Source organism: Polychytrium aggregatum (genome assembly GCF_025602895.1).
Source record: "Polychytrium aggregatum strain JEL109 chromosome Unknown BJ171scaffold_71, whole genome shotgun sequence".
In the NCBI taxonomy this organism is placed as follows: Eukaryota; Fungi; Chytridiomycota; class Chytridiomycetes; order Polychytriales; genus Polychytrium; species Polychytrium aggregatum.
Window position 1 is genome coordinate 169,512 of NW_026516273.1, and position 21,516 is coordinate 191,027.

At 56.1% G+C, this 21,516-nt stretch overlaps 3 protein-coding genes across 3 annotated transcripts; all 3 read left to right on the plus strand.

The window, feature by feature from the left end:
- Window positions 1–195: 195 nt before the first annotated feature.
- On the plus strand, window positions 196–3,643 carry BJ171DRAFT_529515 (Saccharopine dehydrogenase). The gene is made up of 11 exons (XM_053112743.1): window positions 196–261; window positions 569–654; window positions 1,200–1,326; window positions 1,521–1,631; window positions 1,760–1,868; window positions 2,042–2,182; window positions 2,279–2,387; window positions 2,536–2,687; window positions 2,844–2,890; window positions 2,993–3,070; window positions 3,164–3,643. The coding sequence occupies exons 1-11, from the start codon at window positions 245–247 to the stop codon at window positions 3,537–3,539; spliced, it is 1,353 nt and encodes a 450-aa protein (XP_052962217.1). The 5' UTR covers window positions 196–244; the 3' UTR covers window positions 3,540–3,643.
- A 173-nt stretch (window positions 3,644–3,816) lies between these two features.
- On the plus strand, window positions 3,817–13,803 carry BJ171DRAFT_529517 (sister chromatid cohesion C-terminus-domain-containing protein). Its single transcript, XM_053112744.1, has 28 exons — window positions 3,817–4,307; window positions 4,425–4,569; window positions 4,777–4,841; window positions 4,985–5,359; window positions 5,583–6,236; window positions 6,389–6,434; window positions 6,606–6,717; window positions 6,849–6,953; window positions 7,068–7,168; window positions 7,468–7,720; window positions 7,864–8,130; window positions 8,222–8,509; window positions 8,629–8,780; window positions 8,912–9,311; window positions 9,441–9,932; window positions 10,011–10,124; window positions 10,223–10,381; window positions 10,513–10,606; window positions 10,716–10,856; window positions 11,063–11,100; window positions 11,218–11,317; window positions 11,559–11,729; window positions 11,927–12,135; window positions 12,242–12,595; window positions 12,731–12,905; window positions 12,995–13,088; window positions 13,172–13,328; window positions 13,424–13,803. The coding sequence occupies exons 1-28, from the start codon at window positions 4,040–4,042 to the stop codon at window positions 13,634–13,636; spliced, it is 5,742 nt and encodes a 1,913-aa protein (XP_052962218.1). The 5' UTR covers window positions 3,817–4,039; the 3' UTR covers window positions 13,637–13,803.
- A 1,339-nt stretch (window positions 13,804–15,142) lies between these two features.
- Window positions 15,143–21,422, plus strand: BJ171DRAFT_587960 (periplasmic binding protein-like I; the record flags this gene model as incomplete). Its single annotated transcript, XM_053114442.1, has 24 exons — window positions 15,143–15,353; window positions 15,487–15,541; window positions 15,697–15,763; window positions 15,839–15,877; window positions 15,949–16,008; window positions 16,141–16,221; window positions 16,409–16,448; window positions 16,601–16,659; window positions 16,911–17,081; window positions 17,168–17,252; window positions 17,379–17,502; window positions 17,634–17,673; window positions 17,793–17,936; window positions 18,168–18,302; window positions 18,462–18,486; window positions 18,603–18,671; window positions 18,822–18,977; window positions 19,066–19,126; window positions 19,354–19,525; window positions 19,664–20,027; window positions 20,193–20,263; window positions 20,439–20,754; window positions 20,906–20,960; window positions 21,137–21,422. 24 exons carry the CDS (start codon window positions 15,143–15,145, stop codon window positions 21,420–21,422), a joined length of 2,886 nt encoding a protein of 961 aa, XP_052962219.1.
- Window positions 21,423–21,516: the final 94 nt, after the last annotated feature.

Here is a 21,516-nt window from a genome sequence, read left to right on the forward strand (position 1 = left end):
GTGTCTGCTGGTCCTTGCTCAGCGATGCATCCCCCCGCGCGCTGCGCAGCATCTCATCTGGCTGGCCATCTCATCACCGCGCGTGGCTTGGCCGCGTCTTGGCTGCAGCCGGCTCGAGCCGCGCCAGATCGTGCGCAGCGCCGCCCAGCAAAGCCTGGGGTTTCTTGTCTTGGGTTTCCCGACCCACGCCCGTCTTGCCTCTCCATCGCCGTTGCCGCTCTTCAATCCGCACCCCTTGATCGACATGGCTCCCCAGCAAAAGTGAGTCGTCCAGCTCGTCGTCCAGCTCGGCGCCTTGATTCCCGTATATTCGCTTCCGCTGCTACTCCGGTTTGCAGGCCGGTCTGCGGGCTGGCTGGCGTTCACTCCACTCCCCCTCTGCGTCCTCATCGCCAATTCTGGTGTATGTGGTGCGGAGTATCGCTCTTCTGGCGACAGCAATCTTCCTCGCAGCAAGAGTGCTCTGCGACACAATCAGCTCATCCACAATCAGCTCATCCACATGGGCATGCGATTCTCTGTCTCGGACTTATTTTGTGTCTGCTTTCCCTTCCATTCGCATCCACAGGAAGATCCTGCTTCTCGGATCGGGCTTTGTTGCCCCTCCTTGCCTCGAGTACCTCCTTCGACGCCCCGAGAACGTCGTCACCATTGGTTCGTTTCAGTCTAGATCCTTTCCATGTGACTCTGCTTGAATGCTTGCCTCTAGTCGCGGTGTTTGCCTCGATATCTGTGTGGATCTTGGCAGCATTTTGCGGTATCTGACTCGGTGTGCCTCGCCTACAACCACAACCACAACCACAACCACAACCACAACCACAACCACAACCACAACCACAACCACAACCACAACCACAACCACAACCACAACCACAACCACAACCACAACCACAACCACAACCACAACCACAACCACAACCACAACCACAACCACAACCACAACCACAACCACAACCACAACCACAACCACAACCACAACCACAACCACAACCACAACCACACCACAACCACAACCACAACCACAACCACAACCACAACCACAACCACAACCACAACCACAACCACAACCACAACCACAACCACAACCACAACCACAACCACAACCACAACCACAACCACAACCACAACCACAACCACAACCACAACCACAACCACAACCACAACCACAACCACAACCACAACCACAACCACAACCACAGCCAGCCGCACCATCGCCAACTCCACCGCTTTGGCTGCTGGCCGTCCCAACGCCGTCCCCATCACCCTCGATGTCAATAACGACGAGGCTCTTTCGAACGAGATCGCCAAGCATGACCTTGTCATCAGGTCTGTCTTTCCACTGCCATCCATAGATTGGTTGGCGCTGATGGCAGGCTCTGTGTGCCGGATTTCCGTCCTTGTCGACCATCTACCTCTCTATTCTCTTCTGCTGGTGCCCATTCACTTGGGTTTACCCCCCGCACTCTCTGCCGTGCATAGTGTTTACCCACCGGGTCCACCGTCTCTACTTGCTCCCACAGTCTGATTCCCTACACCCACCACGCCCGCGTCATCAAGGCTGCCGTCCAGCACAAGAAGCACGTCGTCACCACCAGCTACATCTCGCCTGCCATGATGGAGTACGACCAAGCGTACGTAGTATATATGCACCCTGCCGATATGCTGTGATTCCCCTGTGCAGATGCGATCCAGCGCCCTTCGTTTGCTGATTTGGCCTTCTATTGCCCATATGTGCGATTCGCATCCCCCCCGTCTACAGCGCCAAGGACGCTGGAATCACCGTCTTCAACGAGATCGGCGTTGATCCCGGTATCGATCATCTGTACGCCATCAAGACGATCGACGAAGTCCATGCTGCTGGTGGAAAGGTATCGGCAGCTGTCTTGATCTGTGTTGTGATGATGCTGTGCCAATATCCTGCTTGGCTGGATATCCCCGCCGCGTCTTTGGCTTGTTCTGCGAGACACAGCTCATGGCACCCACGCCATGGTGTTGGATCGATTCTCATTCGCCGCGTGCGTCTCCGTTGCTCCCTCTCCAGATTGTCTCCTTCCTGTCGTACTGCGGTGGCCTCCCCGCCCCCGAGTGCTCCAACAACCCTCTTGGGTACAAGTTCAGCTGGAGCTCGCGCGGCGTCCTTCTTGCCCTGCGCAACAATGCCAAGTATATCGATGGTGGCAAGGTACAGCATGCTCCCACGCACTCACGAAGAGCACGACCAATTGGGTGCCCGGCTTGTCACGTCGTCTTACCTCGGCTCGATGGCTCGCCCATCTAGGTCGTCGAAATCCCTGGCCCCGAGCTGATGGACAGCGCCAAGCCCATCTACATTTACCCCGCCTTTGCCTTTGAGGGATACCCCAACCGCGACTCGACGCCTTATGATGGTGAGCCTGCCTTTTGCCACTGGGACATTTGCGTCGTTCGCTTCCCCAGCACTTGTTGCTTCCAACCCATAATCGATCATGCCGGCCGCCACCGAATCTCTTTCGCTTGCTTCCATTTTTCCCTCGCCTAACATCTGTGCTGCCACAGTTCGCTACTGCATCCCCGAGGCTCAGACCGTGCTCCGTGGTACTCTCCGCTACCAGGGCTTCCCCAAGTTCATCAAGGCCCTTGTTGCCCTCGGCTTCCTTGACGACACCGAGAAGGCTTACCTGCACTCTTCGGCTGCTCCTCTTCCCTGGGTGAGTCGGGTGTCCCGCGGCGGCCAGTCGATACATGGCATGAAAGCGTGCTCCCAAAGCGCGCCATGGTGTGTCGCTCGGTGCCGATCGCAGCCTCCTTCAAACCGTTGCCGAGTCTCATGCTTACCCCCTCCCCGATCTTGTGCCGCCCGACAGAAAACCGTCTTTGCTCGTGCCATCTCCAGCGACAGCGAAGTCGAAACGTAAGTGGATCGGCTTTGGCATTCAGCGCAAGCGACTGGCTTGGGCCTTAGACACGCATAGCGCCCCGCTCATACTCTCCCATCGCTCTCGCTCGAATGCAGTGACCTGATCCAGGCCATTCGCGCCAAGGCCCGGCTCCAGGGTGAAGAGGCCGAGCGCATCATTCACGGTATCAAGTGGTAAGTGTCGCCAGCCTCCCGATGCTGCAACAGAGTCACTTCGCCTCCGATGCCCGCTGGCTTCTTATTGTGTCATATTCCTCCTCCTCCCAGGCTTGGCTTGCTCTCCAGCACCCCCGTTACCCCCCGCGGTAACCTTCTCGACACCCTCTGCGCAACTCTCGAGCAGAAGATGCAGTACGAGGAAGGCGAGCGCGACATGGTCATGCTCCAGCACAAGTTCGGCGTCGAGCTCGCCGACGGCACCAAGCAGACCCGCACCTCGACCGGCCTTTGGTTTGGTGTCCCTGGCGGTGCCACCGCCATGGCCACTACCGTCGGCGTTCCCTGTGCCATCACCACCCAGCTCATCCTGGACGGCAAGATCACCCGCAAGGGTGTCGTCGCCCCTCTGGATGGCGAAGTTGTCTATCCCTTGATCGAGGCTCTGGAGGCCGAGGGCATCCGCATGGTCGAGGAGATCTTGTAAAGATCGGCGGGTGTTGCTTCCGCTTTGTGTGCGCTTCGTCACCGGAAACCCTGGCGCCGAGCATTCGCATCATCAATACATGTCATTCTGTTGGCGAGAGACAATCGATTGGTCCGATCATGTTCATGGCTGCGTGGCATATGTTGCAATCGGCATGTTGCAATCGGCATGGCACAGCTCCGCGGGGGGGGGGATCAAGCAGGTCGTCCTGTTCGACAGCACCATGAACGCCGGCAAGAGCTTCCAGTCCCTCCTGTCCTCGATGCTGCTTTGCGCGCAGACCTCCCCGAGCCACCTTCCAAAGCATCGTGCTGGCCGCTTCTCTTCAGCAGGCCGTGTCTCTGCCGAGCCCAGCCTTTTGCACCCCGATCTCTGCACCGGCTGTGTCCGATCCCGTCCAAGCGCTCTGTCTCCAGCCCCATCTCTCCGGCTGGCCTGGCCCGAATCTGCTTGGTCGTCCACCGATCGTATCTGGGCAAACCCCCGCCATCCGTCCATCGATGCCATTGCCCGGTTCACCATCCGCACCGGCCCCAAGCGCTCTCGAACGACCTGATCTGCCCCGATCCGCCGCCTCAATGCCGACCATGTCCGCCCTGTCGACCCAGACCGAGCCCAGGACAGGATCTCCAGCCTCGTCGGCGCCGTTGCAGCCACACATTCCCGGCGCTTTGGATGCCGGCAGCCATAATCATCCGACGATCACCGGCTCGGCCTGGATACCTGCAATGCAATTCCTCCCGCTGCTGCCTTCGACGTTCCATGATGGTATGTTTCCTACAGCGACCGATAATCTGCAACCGGCTCGGCCGTAGTCCCAGCGGCCGTCTCGATAGCCATCTCACCCCCGTCTGCCTATCCGTCTTTCCTCTCCTCCCAATCCAGTATCGTACATTCTGCCAAGCATCACCCCTCTCGTGGACGATGCGATCGGCTCTCACCTGGACTTTGGCTTGGACGCACCAGCCAGTGGATATAGGCTCGATAACGCTGTTCTTGGCCAAGTGGAACGCATCAGCCTCCAGCACCTGTGTGTATCTCGCCTTTGGGATCCGTCAACAGCTTTCATACTCGCTGGTGCTGCAGCTCCCTCGACCATCTCCGTGCCCGCTATGCATAGCTCTCGATCTGTCTCCGTCGTCTCAACTCGGTCGATCCATCACTGCGTTGTGGCTTCTAGCTGGTCTCTCCCTTCATGCTAACTCGTACCATTGTTATCTTTGGTCTCCTCTCATAGTGTCTTCAACCCGGATCTTGCTGTGCTGGATCCAGCCCATGTTGCTGCCTTCGTCGCTCCCTCTGGTATCGTACACTGGCCGTTTCTTCGACGCATTGTTCTCTCGTCATAGATGAGTCAGCGCCAGCGTCGTCATTGGGCACTATCGTGTATTCGCAATCTTGCCGACATCTCACACCAGCCACTTGTCTCCCTTTTCGCTGCTCAGTTGCCGGGCTTGGATCAACCCCGAAATTGCGAGTCCCATCACGGCCACAACTTCACAATCGATCTGACCCCGGTCCTTCCCACTCAGCCATGGCAGCACCGGCGGTAGTGCCAACCACACAGCATGCAGCCCACGGCCATCCTGTCGACCCGACCGCCCAAACGTCACACCCAGCCAGGCTCGTTGGCAGCGTCAAACTACCGAGTGGCCCAGCCCAAGTCAACTCTGTCGCTTCCGCTCCAGGCCGGCCTGCGTTGGGCTCTGGGGCGAGTCTGGATCGGCTCGAGACCAAACAGGCTATCCCTGACAAGACGAAGCGAGTGATCATCAAAGTTCCCTCCTTCCCGGCTGTATCCAACGACGTGAGCTCCGAAGGTATGCACTTCCTGACTCACTTGGCGCGCAGATCCGCCAGGCTACTCCCGTTGGTGGGAAAATATGGCCATGTGGATCGTCGACTTATCTAACAGTAATCTGATCTCTCCGTGCCCTCTGTCTAACCTCGGCAACCATTCTCGTACTCGACTCGGTGCAACTTTTGGTGCCGCTGTCTGTGTCTCGCGCTCAATTAATCTTGCCGGAATCGCCATCTCGACAGCGGACACGGAGGCGACAAAGTGGTGGGATCTGCTCGATGATATCCTTGCTGAAGACGATCGCATCGTTGACGGATCGGTATCCCAGCTCCTGTACTTTGAGGACAACTTCAACTGCGTCCGCCTGCGGCTCGAGACCCTATCGCTGCTCTCAAAACGCCTCACCAAGCTCACCACCTCCCTGGATTCTGGTTTCAAGCGCCTGCAGCAGTCCGAAGCGGGTGATGCCGAGAACGATCAAAGAATCGCAAAGCTGGCAAGGCTGCTGAAGCTGCTGGAATCGCTCGTTTCCGAGAACCCAAGTATGGATCTCAAGATTGCGCAGGATCACCAACCCTACCGCACACCGACAAAGAAGCTCAAGCGATCCTCCGACGATTCACGTGGACTTGGCATTCATACCGAATTGCCCGAAGCTTCTGGCTTGGCAGCGAGCGCGACAAACGAAGAGTCGCTTATGTCCGGGCTGAATGCGAGTCTTCTGGGGGCCGAGGCTGGCTTGCTGGCTATCCGCATGATCACGGGCACGACGGTCGAAGGCCCAGTCCGGCGCGAGATATATGACGAATCTCTGATGCAAGCCGTTGTCGGCTTTGCCAAGCACCAGATCGAGCATATTCTCGTTCCCATTCTCGGCATCCTTGATGCCCATGGAGGTAAAGCCGCGGTCATTCTCGCTCGTGGTGCTTGCTTGTTGGTGTCGGGGGCGGGGTGGTGCCTGCAACTGGAGCTACTCACCCTCCTCCAAGTTGACCGGCAGCATTCAAAGTCGGGCGTCATTCTGACTTCCGTGATCATACTGTCTCAGATTCTCGCTCGGACAATGCCCAGGCTGTTCAGTCATTGCTTGAAAGATATCCTTTTCACCCCACCATGTGGAGCACCCTGTGTACACTGCCCGCTGCTTGAGCCGCCTCTGTTCGCCTTTAATTAGCAAGTGATTTCGCCTCTGATTCACCCTTTGGCGTGACGCCGCTGGTTCCCCTGATATATCCTTAACTTCCTTTTGCTTCGGCTCCGAATACGGGACACGCACGCAAGCTCATGATGAACATAGGTGCCAAGCTCGCCATGGTCTTGCAAAATCTGTGTGCCCTTTTGTCTACAGATGTTTTCCAAGACGACGTACATATATCGGTGAGCAGCGCCGTGCGATATAGGACCAGCTCAGAACGCGAGGCTGCGGGTGGTGGGTCTCTCACTGCAGATTGGCATCAAGCCTGTCCGAGGTGTGGCGAGCTACCAACACTGCTGTCGTTGTGCTGCAGGTGGCCTTCCTATCTTTTGCACCCATGTTTGTGGAGATGACACCACTCGCCGTCCAACTTGGGTTCCGAGAGCTTCAGGTCCACTCCATCCGACTACTCCGAAAGGTATGGCTCTCGACAGCTCTTGTTCTGGGCTTGCTGCACCCGCACAGCCGATATGCAATATTCAGCCTGCTCACCGCTGAGCGCTTCCACGACCGCCACTCGTGGCTCAAATAGATTTTTGCCGAAAACTCTCATCACCGGAACTTTATCCTGGAGGAGATCCTGTCTAACTTGATCAAACTCCCGACCACCAAGCGCTATCTCAAGCACTACAGGTACTCATCGACCCCCTAGTCCGCCAGCACTCCCACAACGGCCGCGAATGCCGCATACCCATGGCATCGTGCTTTTCGACGAAATTATGATGCAGACTGGTTCGATGTGTACCATGGCTGAGGAGAGCCTGTGCCGTCTGATATGCTGACCGGCGATGCAAGCCTGCCTGTTGACCTGTGACCCGTGGGCTGTGGGCTGTGGGCTGTGGACGCGAGCTGGCATCCTGCTGTTGCGATCCTGTTTCGCTTTCGAGTGAGCGGCCCACATCTGAGATCTTTTTTGCGGTGGCGTCCCATAGACTCTCCGACGGCTCCTCCATTCAAATCGTGAGCGCTCTTATCCTGCAGCTCTTCCAAAGCTGCAGCTCGCAGGCTGCCCTTCGGCTGTCCATCCGCGATGCCCATGCCACGGTTTCAGGCGTCGCAACAGGGGTACTACATCCGGAGTCTCTCTCATCTGCAACACCCCCGGCGTCAATGGGCTCGCTGCAGCATTCTTGTCAAGATCGCCTCGAGGACGTATTCGCTCTGGAAGGGGAGGTTTACGATAAGGTATGCGCCAACACAACAATCACTCTGAGACACATGATCGGCAGCTCCACGGTACTCCCGCAGTGATGCTGTGATCATAGCGACGCTTGATCCTATTAGTGCCGCTTGAATCCTCGCTCAACTCTGCGCTGTCTTGGCCTCAGCTTGCGGCCTCTTGCCGACATGCCCACGAGGCTGCGGCGGCATGCGTTGCATTCTTTTTTCGATATCTGCTCGACCGCTGCGGTACCGCAGGCGAAAGCAAGGATAAGCCAGCAGGTCGAAAACGAAACAGCACCGCCCTCAATTCGTCTCTCGAGCAGGAGTACCGTGTTGTGTTGGAAAACTTTTTGAGTGACCTTCTCACAGTGCTGAAGGCCCCGGACTGGCCGGTCTCCGAAACCGTGGCGTTGATTTACAGCCGCTTCATGGTATGTGTAGTGCCCATCCCTCAATGAACGGCACGCGATTGTCCATCTCCTGCTCATGTGTTTCGAGTTACCGACTTTGTTGCGACCCCAGCTGCAGTTTGCAGACGAACCCAAGCGGGTCGGCGATACGTTCAGCAAATCGATTGCTCTCGAATGGTTTGGAGAAGTCTGTGCCAAGATACTTCAACGACCCGCGGCTTCAGTGCACACCCACACCGACCTTCAAAGCATCATTGCGCACATCGACCAAACGGATGTGCTCAAATCGCACCCTAATTGGAACGAGATCAAGCCCGACATTGTTCACACCCTGTGGCAAGTGCAGCAATCGGTGCTCGAGTGGCTTGACAGCGCCGGTAGCGGCGAGGACGATTCCGAGGTAAAGCCGATACGCTCTTCGCAGCCACTTGTCACTACATCTGCGATAACGACATCTGCGATAACAACATGCGAGCGCGAGCTGCAACAATAGCCTGAGACTCCTCCATATCCCGCCAGACGGCCCGTATGTTTTATCTGTCCAGCTGGATGTCCTCGATGGCCGCGCGGATAGGTAACCACGTGTCCGATGCATCTGCACCGGCATTCCGAGCGATTCGGCTCCTTTACCGTGAGTACGTTCGGTGCATGTCCAGGACGTCGACTATCAGGTATGCCCGGCGCATCGATTCGCTGAGTTGATCATCACGACTCTGAATGGGGCAAAACTTGCGGTGCGGCCATGCAAACGGGACTCACTGGCAACATGCTGTCTTTGCTCACCATAATACCTGTGGTGTAGCCCATCACGCTGGGAGGCCCTTGAAGCGTCTTCATGGGATATGCGTGCCATTTCAGCGACCATGGACGATACGCGGCAGCTGGTTTGCATGCTCGCTGAAGCACTGTTCAAACGTGGGCTGCTCACTTCGATGGTGGATCAGCTATTGCTTCGGATCAACACGGCTATGCAGTCCGATACTGTGTCGATTCGCTCCAAGGCCTTGAAAGCTGTCCAAATGGTCGCCATGGTTGATGGCAGCGTCATGCACAACGAGTCTGTCCGCAAGGCTGTTGAGCAGCGTTTGCTTGACCCCAGCGCCGCTGTTCGAGATGCGACGGTTGAGCTGCTAAGCAAGTACTTGGAGGGTCGCTGGGAACGCGCCCATGAATACTACAAAACGCTCAGCGAGCGTATATTCGTGAGTCTTTGTCATGCACAGCCCTTTCCAGGTGCTCGAACGACGACCGTTGTCGCAGCTCGCCCCCAATGATGCACTGGTGTCAAAGGAACCACATCTCTGACATGGCGATTCGTGCATCGACCACAGGACGTCTCAACGTCAGTTCGGAAACGCATGATCAAGTTGTTAAGGGATGTTTACGTCAGCCGGGCCCCCTCACGCCAGTCGTGGTCGTCGGGTGCTCCTGTCTCCGATGAAGACGCCGTCAAAGTGCAAGTCGACATCTGCGGTCGCATTATGAGTCGGCTGGCCGACTCAGAGCCCACGGTACAAGAGCTGGCGCTCAGAACGCTCTTTGACATCTGGTTCCAGTCCGACACTGGGAATGACAATGCGTATGAGTCCCTCTCGATTGTCGACCAGCGCCAGATACAACATCGTACCCGGATCATGGTCCGATCGCTTTCAACCGATCACAACTTCAAGAAGATGTCCGACCTGTTTGGCGAACTGCTGGATCGGCTCAAGACTGGCGACAAGCTCACCATGTCTGAGCGAGCAACGATGGCCCACAGTTGTAGCCTACTGGTTCAGTGCTTAGTGTCACAGATCGTCGGCGGTCTTGATGATACAACTGGGGTAGGCTCAGCGCAATCTACTGATGAACGAGATGTGTTTCTGTGCTTGGGACTGACTCGCACTCTCCTTGCCGCTCAGATGCAGCTGTCGGATGTGTTTGTGATTCTTTTGCTATTCAGTCGCGCATTCCCGCCACTACTCGAGCCACACATCGCCACGCTGGTGCCGTATCTCAAGACACCTGCCCAACAGGTGGGATGCATGGATTGATCAGCTTCTGGGCGACAGAATGGGTTTGCCGTCATCTACTGACAGTACTGGGGCTCTAACATGCCTGTCGTTGCGAACAGAGCGAAGGAATTGCTGCGGCGCCAGCGGACCAACGCGTGCTCCAGACTCTGATCGGCATATTCAACAACGTCGTTCCGATCTTGCGAGATGCCGACCACGCGGTCATCCTCGAAATAGAAAAGGAGCTCACCCAGATCCTGAACAAGGGCGCTAGCTCGGTAGGTGATTGCCTGTTGAAGCTCGGTGCTTCTCTGCAACAGCGTGGTTGAACAAGGGGCAACACGATTGCAAGTGCGGTCCACAGCCGAGTATACTGAAACCGCTAATGACCATGCCCGACGTCAACCAGATCATCTCAGTTGCTGTTCCATGTTTCGTAACAACCGTATTCTCAGCGACCAATAATGTCCATAAGCTGACCAAGATCCTCAAGACTTGTGTTGGTAGGCTCGGAGCCCTCTGCGACACGATCCATGTCTTGCGCTCGCTCAATGCCATGCTACGTGCAGCAGATGCCTGGCGATACCATTGACTGAATGGTCCTCGACTCAGGTTTCCTTGAGCGTGCCAAGAACGAGAAAGCAAGAGGTACCCCGCTTGCGCCGGCCGTCCAGAAGCAGCTCTGGCGCTGCCTGCTCATCCTTGGCCCCCTGCTCCGGAGATGTAATTTTGATGATCGAACCCTCTTCAAATGTAAGATAAAGCCCTCGATCGAATGTGCCAAAGCGAGATATCGATCATGTCGGCGCCGACCGGGCGAAGCAATCTTCGCGGCCGCCATCGATCATCTCACGGGGGTTGGGTTGAGTTCGATTCGGATTTGCATCACGCCGATGCTATGACTGAATCCGAAAACTACTCCGCACTCCACACTCCGTGCCTCAACTATCCCCATGTAGCCGAGGATGCATTGCAAGATCTATCAAGCTTCGGAAAGGTACCGGAATCGTCTTTCAGTGCTAAAATCGCTAGTAAGACACGACTTTGCTTCCAAAACCCGTTCTTTAAAGCTCATGGCTGTTCCAAACCCAAACCCGGATCCTCTCGTACTTAGGACTCGATTGCCGAAAAGTGCTTCACTCTGGTTCTATATTTTGCCCAGCATCCGGATGCCAGCAGCGATACGACTCGCAACTTGGCGATATCGGCTCTTGGTGAGCGGCATGAATGATGGCTCCGCCCAGCACAAGGGTTCCTTGCTATAGTTTACTGCTATCGTTGCAGTGGCATCGTCGAGCCTGATTGAAGCGCGGAAAACCTGCACATGCATCGCGCAAGGGCCTCCTGCTCACGATACATGCCCAGTCGCATGTTTGCGCACCCTTGCATGAAGTTTCTGATTGTAGGGCCAGCACGAGCTCAAACGCTGACCCCTGCCCCCACTGCTCAATGCAGGCGATATCTTTGTATCCAAGCCACAGCTCACCCTTACAACACGCGCTCGCGAACTGATGGACTCAATATTTGGTGGAGCGTTGCCTATTCTCCAGGTCTCGCTGCTCAAGTTTTTTCTGGATTTCTTGGAGACCGAACAAGCCCGCATGGAGAAGGAACGCGTTGATCGAGGTAACTGCTCCGTTACATCTGTAAACCGAGACCGTTTCCAGTTTCTATTCCATATATAATGTCATCGAACCAACGTTAGTCAGAGCTAATCAGAGATATATCAGTCAGCTTTGCGACTGTGACGCCGCCCCGTTTTTGCACTGCATGACACTGACTCCAGCGTCGCTCACTTTCGATTTGTGTACTGCCTTTCTCAGCCTCGACGATCAATAGCGAGGCCGTGAACTTCAGCATCTTGATGGGCAACGCAAAGGAAATGGCCAACGATTCCGTTAGCATCAGCTTGCTACGGCTCTACACAAAGCAGATCCTGGACTGCCTGATCCAGCCCGATCCTCAGCTTTTGCAGGCCGCATTCGATGTCCTGATTTTGGGCGTTGAGCGGTCGCTAATTCACCCGATGATGGTGAGCTACTGATGCACGATTTTTGGCTCGAGAATGATGTCCATCAAACCGGACATTGGTCCAGTCTGCACACTGCTCACTGCTCGCTGCGATATGTACTTGACAGGGCTTGCCATCGATCGTGGCCATGGAGTCCCACCCAGACAGTGCAATCCGCAATCGCTCGTTCCAAGTCCACAAGAATCTCTCCGATAAGCATGCGAGCTTGATCAGCACCAAGAATCTCGAGTGTGTTCGGAAGGCATTTGAATATCGCACAACAGTGACCAAGCAGGACCACACCGCCCCCCTTGGGTACATTGTAGTACCTCGGCAGAATGATGATGGCCAGACTCTGAGCTATCATGAAGCTGCGCTATCGAAACTGTACCAACTCGTGCAGGCGAAACGCCCCAAGCGCAGCGACTTGATCACGCAGCTGCTGCGGCTATATGACGTCGATTTAACGAAGGAGCCAGAGGTAGGTTCCTGCGCTGCAATCGACGAGCAATGCAGCTGGAAGACGCTTCAACAGCCGACAGGGTATGCTGACTTGAGTCCGAGGAATATAACTGATCAGAAGCTTTTGGCTGATGGTGGCCAATTTGGACTACAGGAGCGGGTGCAGCTTTGTCAGTTTGTTGGCGAGAACCTGGCGTTGTTCGAGTACAAGAACCACGACGAAATCCTGTTTATCGTTCATCACATCTTGAGGATTCTGTCGGTGCAAGGCGAAACGGTCCATGAGGCAATCGCCAAGTGGGAGAAGGATCCCGTCAGCATCTCGGCCGGTATGCATCAAATAAGGCATATGCCCGACTAAGTTGCATTGTGGCTTATCTCACCCTCTCACTCGTGTTTGTTTGTTGTGGTTCATCAGATTCTCTCCCGAGCCTCTCCCGCGCAGCCGTCTGCATGTCCATGCTGATCATCCTCAAGAGACATTTGCAGCACACATACGGCATATCCGATGCGTGAGTACATTCGTACTAAACACGATCGATACACGTCGAATTCCGCGAGTCGCTCACGTCTAACCCATCGCTCACCCCATCAGAAAATGCCAAACATATTCCGGAGAGAGCCAAAAATCAAATGAGAAAGCCCTGCAGAGAAAGCGGCCAGACTGTCCATCCATTCCTTGGCTCCCTCCGGGGGTGGTGGTGGCCCAAACGAATCCCACAAAACATCAGATCCGGACTCGATTTGCTGCGGTTCGTATATTTGTACCCACACCCACACACTGTCATCGGAACGGATACTGGGATCGGGGCACTGATATGGATCTCGTTCGGTTGATTCATTCCAGTTTATGGAGCTGATGGAAAATGACCAGACGCAGTTGATCGAGCATGGCGATGCTGACAACGATCGAGGTCCCATGAGCGCTGACGTCTCAGGGCCGCTGGATGCAAAGCCAATCCCCACACAGACTCACCGAAACCAGAAGCGCGCATCACAAAATACCGAGACAGGCCCCAAAAGATCAAAGCTGATAGTTTCGGACTCGGATCACGAATGACAGGGTGTACATATCCTTGCGTTGCTGAATCGTCACATTACCAATCCGCAGTGCGCGCAAGCAAATGTGATTGTGAAACCGGGTAAATTGATCATGGTGCAATAGCCATCCATGTACTTGCCCCAATTTGCTTTTTGGATGAATATAGCGTGTCCATTATGAAACAAGACACCTCAACACACGGATGGGTTGTGGACGGGGTGCATAAAATGATGATGATCCGCGCTCCCAAAGATGTGGCGGACTCTGTTGACGGGATATAGGAATGCTGGTCATGTCCTGTGACGTCCTCCCTCATCTGAAGGATGTTCTCTTGCCCTAATTTACGGCAACATCTGCAGCGACTCGGTAGGCTTGGTAGCACCCACTCACTTCATGTACATCCAGATTCACTGAGGGCATCACGGGCCAAGTCTCAAGGAGGACTCGTCAAGGCCCCCTCGGATCCACGACGATCAAGAATCCATCACAGTTACCAAAAACGAAGCGAGATATGGCTGATATGTGATCCTTCATAAAATCAGAGTAACTTGAAGGCTGGAATGACAACCGGTGTGGGATGCCAGTGGAGGAATCATCGAAAAATACAGAATCGAAGTAAAACCAGTCCAAAATCGAATACTCTGTTGTTTGAATGGGTCGGCGTCGGCGTCGTCAAGGCCGAGAGTTCCTCGACGGTCACGCCGAACGAGCTCTGGAGGCTTGGATGTGCGGTCAACTCCAGTTGCTTTGACATTGCTGCCAACACACCCATTCACCGTTCGTCAGTCCATCAGTCCGTGCTCCACCGCTCTCGGTTCATCAATCGGCTCGCTCGATGGCATGTCCCACACCCCGAGTTTCAACCAGCATCCACCAGCATCCACCAGCATCCACCAGCATCCACCAGCATCCACCAGCATCCATCAGCATCCACCAGCATCCACCAGCATCCACCAGCATCCCATCAGCATCCACCAGTGCACCAAACAACCCACCTGTATTTGTGCGTTTCTGCACCCTCGTGGGCGGCGATCCTTGCTCGGTCGGCTTATATACCCTGGCATCAATGGTGCTCTGTCGGGCTGAGGCACATGCGAACAATGGCCGGCAACAATGCACCGACCCTGGAAGCTTCTGTCCGGGTGGCCCGCTTGCCCTTTGTCTGCTGAATGCCATGATTCGCTGCTGCTGTGAACGGGAGTGGAGTGGAATGGAGTGCAGCGAGTGGCCCCGTCCTCGATCACCAAGCGCAGCGCAGAGGGATGATACAGCTGCCTGATTGGCAGTGACGATACCACTCGGCTCTGCATCCTGCTATGGGACAACTGTGGCCCATGGACTTTGACCACATTCGCTGCCGGACCGACGGGACACTTCCCTCTCGGCGATTTGCCTTGTGGCTTGCCTCGGCGACCATCAACCCGGCGACCATCAACCCGGCGACCATCAACCCGACGACCATCGTCTCGGCCACCACCATTTCCCAACCACATGCATCCATCAGGCAATTGCCTTCTCTGAGCAATGCTGCGTATCTTTGGGTCTCTCTTGGTTCTGTGGCTGCTCTCCATCTTGGCCGACATGGTCGATGCCGTGCATCATGGATCCGTCGCGGTCAAGGTCGGCCTCATTTACGACATTGACGATCCGATCGACTTTCCCGAGAACCCGTATCTCCTGACGGCAATGCAGATGGCTTTCAACGAAATCAACAACAGCTCGACGATCCTGCCGAGTGCGTTCATGCGCCATTGACGCTGGTGCATGCAGACCCTTTCGCGTCGCTCGTTCTCATGCAAACCTCCGTCCGTGATCGACGCCATGCTCACCCAGGACCCAATATGACCTTCATTGTGCTCGACGAGCAGATGTCACGCTACTGCCTGTCGTCGGCAGCAGCCGCGGCTCATTCAGCGACGGAATGTAATGGTTCGAAGCTCGCTCTCTCGGCCTCACATGCACTTGCTGCACTTGCTGCACTTGCTGCACTTGCTGCACTTGCTGCACTTGCTGCACTTGCACTTGCTGCACCGAACTCGCCACTCACACGTGCGGCTCCTTGCCGGCGTTCGTTCCAGCGTCAGTCTCCTCGATATGATACAAAATGACGGCATCAATGCTGTGATCGGAGACACAACCAGCGAGGTGGGGTGCGTCCGCCCGCGACGCTCTGTGCAAATCTCGTTGGATCATCGACTCACGCCTCTGCCATGTCTTCAGCAAAGCGAATACGAAGCAACCATATCCAGCTTCTATGATGTGAGTCTCGCTCTTCAGAGACCCGGCGACTGATCTGCCTGTTGCTTACTGACCTCGCTGCCCATCAACAGATCCTCCACATCGGTCTGTTCACCTCCGCAACCATACTCACCAACAGGACAGCATACCCGGTACGGTTCCAGCCGCACGCAGCCTGACTGCTTGATGGCCCGATGTCCCGATGGCTCGGTGGTTGCCTCACAGGAGTGATCCCACAGGGGCCGTCTAACGCAATAGCCATCTCACCCGAGTTGTGCTTGCAGACCTATCTCTCCCTCATCCAGCCCAATATTGTGTATCTCCAAGCACTATTCGCCTTTGCCAGAGCCATGGGATGGCGATCGGTATGCGCCGTGTTGCCGAGCAGATCTGGGGAGCCGTGAGCGAGCCGAGTGATCCAACTGTCCGAGTGATCCGACTGTCTGAGCGATCCGACTGGTCCAGCGATCCAACTGGTCCGAGTGGTCTCGCCTCGGGGGCGAATCTCTCGTGTCGGCCGACTGATCTGCTCATCCGGCAACTCACAATCAGGTGGCTCTAATGTACAGTCGTGAGCCATTTGGAACCACTGGTAAGCATGCCAGTGAGCCAGCCGCTGCAAATGTCGTCTCGATCTGTGGGTCGTATCGAGTTCCGAGCAGAGTGGATTGCCAGAGCCGAATCATGTTCACAAGCACGGACGATTGGGACACGCCACATTCACCCATGCGTCATGTCCTGCAGCAAGGGACGATGCCAAGTCCGTCGCCAACGCAATGGGATTCAATATCGTTCTCGAGCAGGTGGGAACTGCACCCGAGCCGGTGGAGCGACGGACAGGGGGGCACTGGTCCGGCCTGGATCTCTGGGCCGGGATCTGGGCTCTGTCAAACAACCCCGAGTGCCCAGTCCCAGAGTACCCACAGTCCACTGCCTGACTGCCTGGCTGCCTGACTGCCTGACTGCCTGGCTGCCTGACTGCCTGACTGCCTGGCTGCCTGACTGCCTGACTGTCTGGCTGCCTGACTGCCTCATGACTCGCAATCGCCACCAGGGATTCTACGGACCCACTCAAGGGAACCGCTCCGACCTGGCCATTCCTCTCGAGAATCTCCAAAAGTCAAGGGCAAAGATCATCATCGTCTGCGCCATCGCCCAGTACACATCCGATCTCTACTACATGGCATATGGACGCGGCTTGGTGGGCCCAACATATGTCTGGATGGTCAGTGGCGCCGTCGGCCCAATGTCGGTGTCGCTGAGCGGGGTCGTCCAGGATGCCTTCCCAGGTGCTCACACCGAACCGTGCAGGGCATCAACATCCCGTACTACAACTTCATGGACTTTTCTTGGTTCAACGGCGACCCGATACAAGCAGCACAGGGATTTATATGGGGTTCGTCAGTCCATCACTTGGTGACATCGTTGTGGTGATGCCGTTGTGGTGGTATCATTGTGGTAGTATCGCCGTGATGCAAGGCCTGTTTCCTGATCGCAGTCCCATGGCCACTGTCGCCCACAGCTACTCAGAATGTCACGAACGGAGCCGGATACAACGAGTTCAACAGCAAGTGGAACAGCATGTCGCTCCAGAACGCAACCATGTATCCGCTGTTGTCGGGGGATCTGTGGGAGTGGGGTGTTCGGTATGATGTCGAGCCAGTTGTGCACATGTCGCAGAGCCGATGATCCGATCCCGCTCCCACTCTGTCGTTGAGTGAATCGGTGCAATTGTCATCTTTCTCATGCGAACAAACAACCTCCCATCCGTCTCAAGAGGGGTTTACGACGCCGCTTACATCATGGCACTGGCATGGGTAATACTCTGACGGCACAGTCGTGGACAATCGTGCACACTCGTGCACAGTCATGGAACGGTGGACACTCAGCAGCGAATCTGCGATTGCTCACCTCCATGTCGACGGTTGTCTCACAGACCAACCTCACTCGGATCTACCCGGACACCCCGTTCCTGCAGCTGCTGGCGACCAACTCGACGTATCCCTTGCGCGCCGTTGGTGATCTGATCTACGACGGCGCATCGGGATTCTCAATCTTCAATGACGATGGAATCATGGCGGTCGGTGGTCGAGATCGTTGTTGGACTTGGTCCGATGCTTCCTCTGGCAGAGGCAGTGCTCTGTCCGCCCAGCCGGGTCGGCGATGACAGTCCACAGTCCGTGCATGTCGCTCGAGTCACTGATTCAGACACCGATTCCCGACACGCCGATTCAAAAATCACCGATTCCCGACACGCCGATTCAAAAATCACCGATTCCCGACGCACCGATTCCAATATCGCTGTCGACAGGGTCCGTTTGTGATCTCGGTCGTTGTGTCGCAAAACAGCACCGTGGAATACAAGAATATTGCATACTACGAAAACGACGAGATCATCACAGACTGTCACATGTGTCAATACTACAACTTTGATGGCTCAACCAAGGTGAGTGATCCAAGGCGGCCACCCCTGAGACTGGTGTCTGGGCCGTGGTTGCTGATGGGCCGCATCGCTCTTGGCAGGCCACTGCTAACATCCCGGTCCATGCTCTGCGGCGGTGCATCGACGACACACCTGCTGTTCACAACTCGCTCGGATGTCCAGGTTCCCTCCGACTCGCTCTTTGAAGGTGAGGGCCGACGCCGTCGCTCGCCGATGCACCACGTCCACAGACTAACTCCGCGGACCAATTCCACGGCCAATTCCACGGACCACTCCATGGACCACCTCACGGACCCGCTTCAGTGTGTCCGCCTGGATGGCAGTCGTATTCCAGTGAAGTGGTGTCGCAGCTCTGTGTCCCATGTCCTGAGGGTATGCCTGGACTGCCTCGCACTCGGATGATACAGCGCTCGACGAAACGCAGACAGCACCCGCATCGCTGCGGATGGTCGACACATAGGCTCCGCGGATAGTCGACGCATTGACCGTGCTGGTGCTCACAGATCGAATCCATTGCCACAGGAACATACAATCTGAACTCCAATTCGACCTGCAAGCCCTGTCCTGTTGGCGCGGTGTGCCATAATGCCAACATCATGATCGCCAAGGGCTATTGGTACAACGCAAATGCCTCGGCAATCGATTCCGCATTCTATCTGTGCGATGCAACCGCAAACTGTGAGCTCGTTGGTGCCCCACGGCCGCTGCTGGCATGCTGCTGGTGCGATCTCGATGGTGCAGATACTCACCATTCTGCCTTGAACAGGCTGTCCAAACGCATGCCCGATCGGTGGTGGAAACCAGTGCATCCACGAACACAGCGGAGTGTATGTATCGGCAGCGACTCGATCGAGATGGCGCTGGGAACACGAGGGAGGTTGGGTCGGTGGTATGGGCGCTGATGTGATGGATTGGATCGGTGGTATGGTCGCTGCTTTGAGGGTCGATGACAGAGTGGAAATGCATGCAGCACATCCACGCACAGCAGCACATTCGTGCATATGCAACCAACGGCGATGGCGACAACGGCGGCTGACAGCTCGGGACTCTCCAGGCTCTGTTCGCAGTGTCCCAGCGGCCAGTACGAATGGGGTGGCCAATGCACCCACTGCGACAGCCTCGGCAGCAACATTGCTGTCGGAGTCGCGGCATTTGTTGCTATTTTCGTTGTCGTCTGCATTCTGTGTGTGATTCCAACATCCAAGGAGGGATTTCTGGTCGACCTGGTAAGCATTCGTGTTGCGAGGATGCGGCGAGGATGCGGCAAGAGCGGCAAGAGCATCGCCGTGGACCCTGCGGCGATTGGCTGTCTGGCAAGGAGAGACATGCTCCATGAACTCACGCCGTCTCTGCATCCATCTCAGATATTTGTGTACCAGGTTGCCTACCTCCTGGACTTTGACCACACAACGGCCCTGTCTCGAGCCCTGGCGTTTCTGACCCTGAGCTTGAACATCCAAAGTGGCGGAAACGGATGCATCCTCCCACTCGACCAGTTTGCCAAAATGATCTCGGCCTATGTGATGGTGATGGCGATGGTCGTCTGCCTGGGACTGTGGCATGTTCTGATCCAAGTGCTCAGGAGTCCGAATCGAGGCCCGCTGGCCAGGAGGGCCTGGAAGACGATAGTTCGGTGGTTTCCGTACCTCGACACCAGCTTCAAACACTCGCTGACTCGATCGGTCATCGTCTTGGCGCTGTTCAGCTTCAGTCCGGTGTACAGCACAGGTGAGATGCCAGCACAGTCGCCGGGGGGGGAGCGTGGTCGAGTGAGCAATGTCGACGAGGGAATGGCTTCGACGGGTGAATCGAATGGGTCAGTGCCTTGAATGGGTCAGCACTTTGAATGTGTCGGTGCTTGCATGAGGCGATGAACTGACCAGTGCTCTCCAGCCGTGACGATCCTGTCCTGTCGGGCCATCGAGGGGTTTCCATCGGTCGTCTGGGACTATCCGTCGGTCCAGGTGCGTTGCCGTTGCTTGCCGTTGCTTGCTGCTGGAGTGGAGGCAGTGCGTTTGAATCGGGTCACTCTGGAGTCGGACTGATCTGGGATCGATTCGACTCGACCCACCATGCCAACACCACTCCCACCACCGCTCTCACCGCCACCACTGTCACCATCGGCGGATCGGATGCCAGTGTTGGACCGATTCCCACACAACCGTGGCGGTGTTGTCTGGCATCGTCGTGGTGGTTCAAGTCATTGTGCTTCCCGGTGTCATCTTTCGTCAAGGGCTCGGTCTGCGAAGCAAGCAGCAACCCGAGCCAAATACACCGACTCTCGATGCTGATATCGCCAACGAAGCAGTTGTTGTCCCAATCGAATCAGAAGCAACAGACCCACTCTATGTTCTGCATCGCTGCTACACCGAGCAATGCCGCTGGTGGACCGCCATCGACCTGATAGAGCGCTCCACGATCGTCGGACTGCCGCTGCTGCTCCGCTCGACAGGAGGTGGGTATCGGCCGCAACAACACCTGCACATGGCCGCACGACACTTGCACATGGCCGCACGACACTTGCACATGGCTTGTTGGATATCACACATCGCCCGAATCACCCAAGATCGTCCGTGGCATCTGACGCCATGTCCCGTCCACCGCAGACTATACACCCAGATATGCAGCGTTGTTCGTCCTGTGGATGTTCCTGCTTGTGCGGTATGTGGAAGTGGCCGGTGCGCTGATGTGGCCGATGCATTGTCAGTGATATCGATGGACGATTGATTCTGCTGCGTGCTGATGATCGAGCAGACTCGCCGTGCCTCAGAGGATGCTGCCTCGGCGAGTGCCTCCTGAGAGCGTCGCTCCGCTTCTGACACTCTGTCCGTCGACAGCGCCTTTGTGATGCCATACAGGCTGGTGGCCGACAACGCCGTCAGAATCATCGGATACCTGGCTTTGATCATCACATTCTCGTTGCAGCTTCGCCAGAAATACCTCCTGGACCAGTATGGAATCGAATCGACCGACTCGCTGGTTCAAGAGACAGTCGCAACGATCATACCCTGTGTCCTGTTGGTTCCCACCAAGCTCTTCTCCAAGATCCCTTCGGCACAGAGGAAGCAAATCAGCAGTACGATTCGCTCGATTCGCTCAAAGGTCATCGAGGCCGGCAGTTGAGTTGGGGCGAGTCCAGCCAAGTGTATTGTTACAAAGGAGAGGAAGATGGTGCTTCTCGTCTCGCTCCATGCTGCACCCGCCAGATCGAGCGTGC

Coding starts and splice junctions, on each gene's coding strand:
- BJ171DRAFT_529517 (XM_053112744.1), top strand. CDS start 4,040: ATGCCATTGCCCGGTTCACCATCCGCACCGGCCCCAAGCGCTCTCGAA. Junction 4,842..4,984: donor TGCCTTCGTCGCTCCCTCTG/GTATCGTACACT, acceptor TTCGCTGCTCAG/TTGCCGGGCTTGGATCAACC. Junction 10,125..10,222: donor TCAAGACACCTGCCCAACAG/GTGGGATGCATG, acceptor CGTTGCGAACAG/AGCGAAGGAATTGCTGCGGC.
- BJ171DRAFT_529515 (XM_053112743.1), top strand. Junction 1,632..1,759: donor ATGATGGAGTACGACCAAGC/GTACGTAGTATA, acceptor CCCCGTCTACAG/CGCCAAGGACGCTGGAATCA. Junction 2,688..2,843: donor CGGCTGCTCCTCTTCCCTGG/GTGAGTCGGGTG, acceptor GCCGCCCGACAG/AAAACCGTCTTTGCTCGTGC.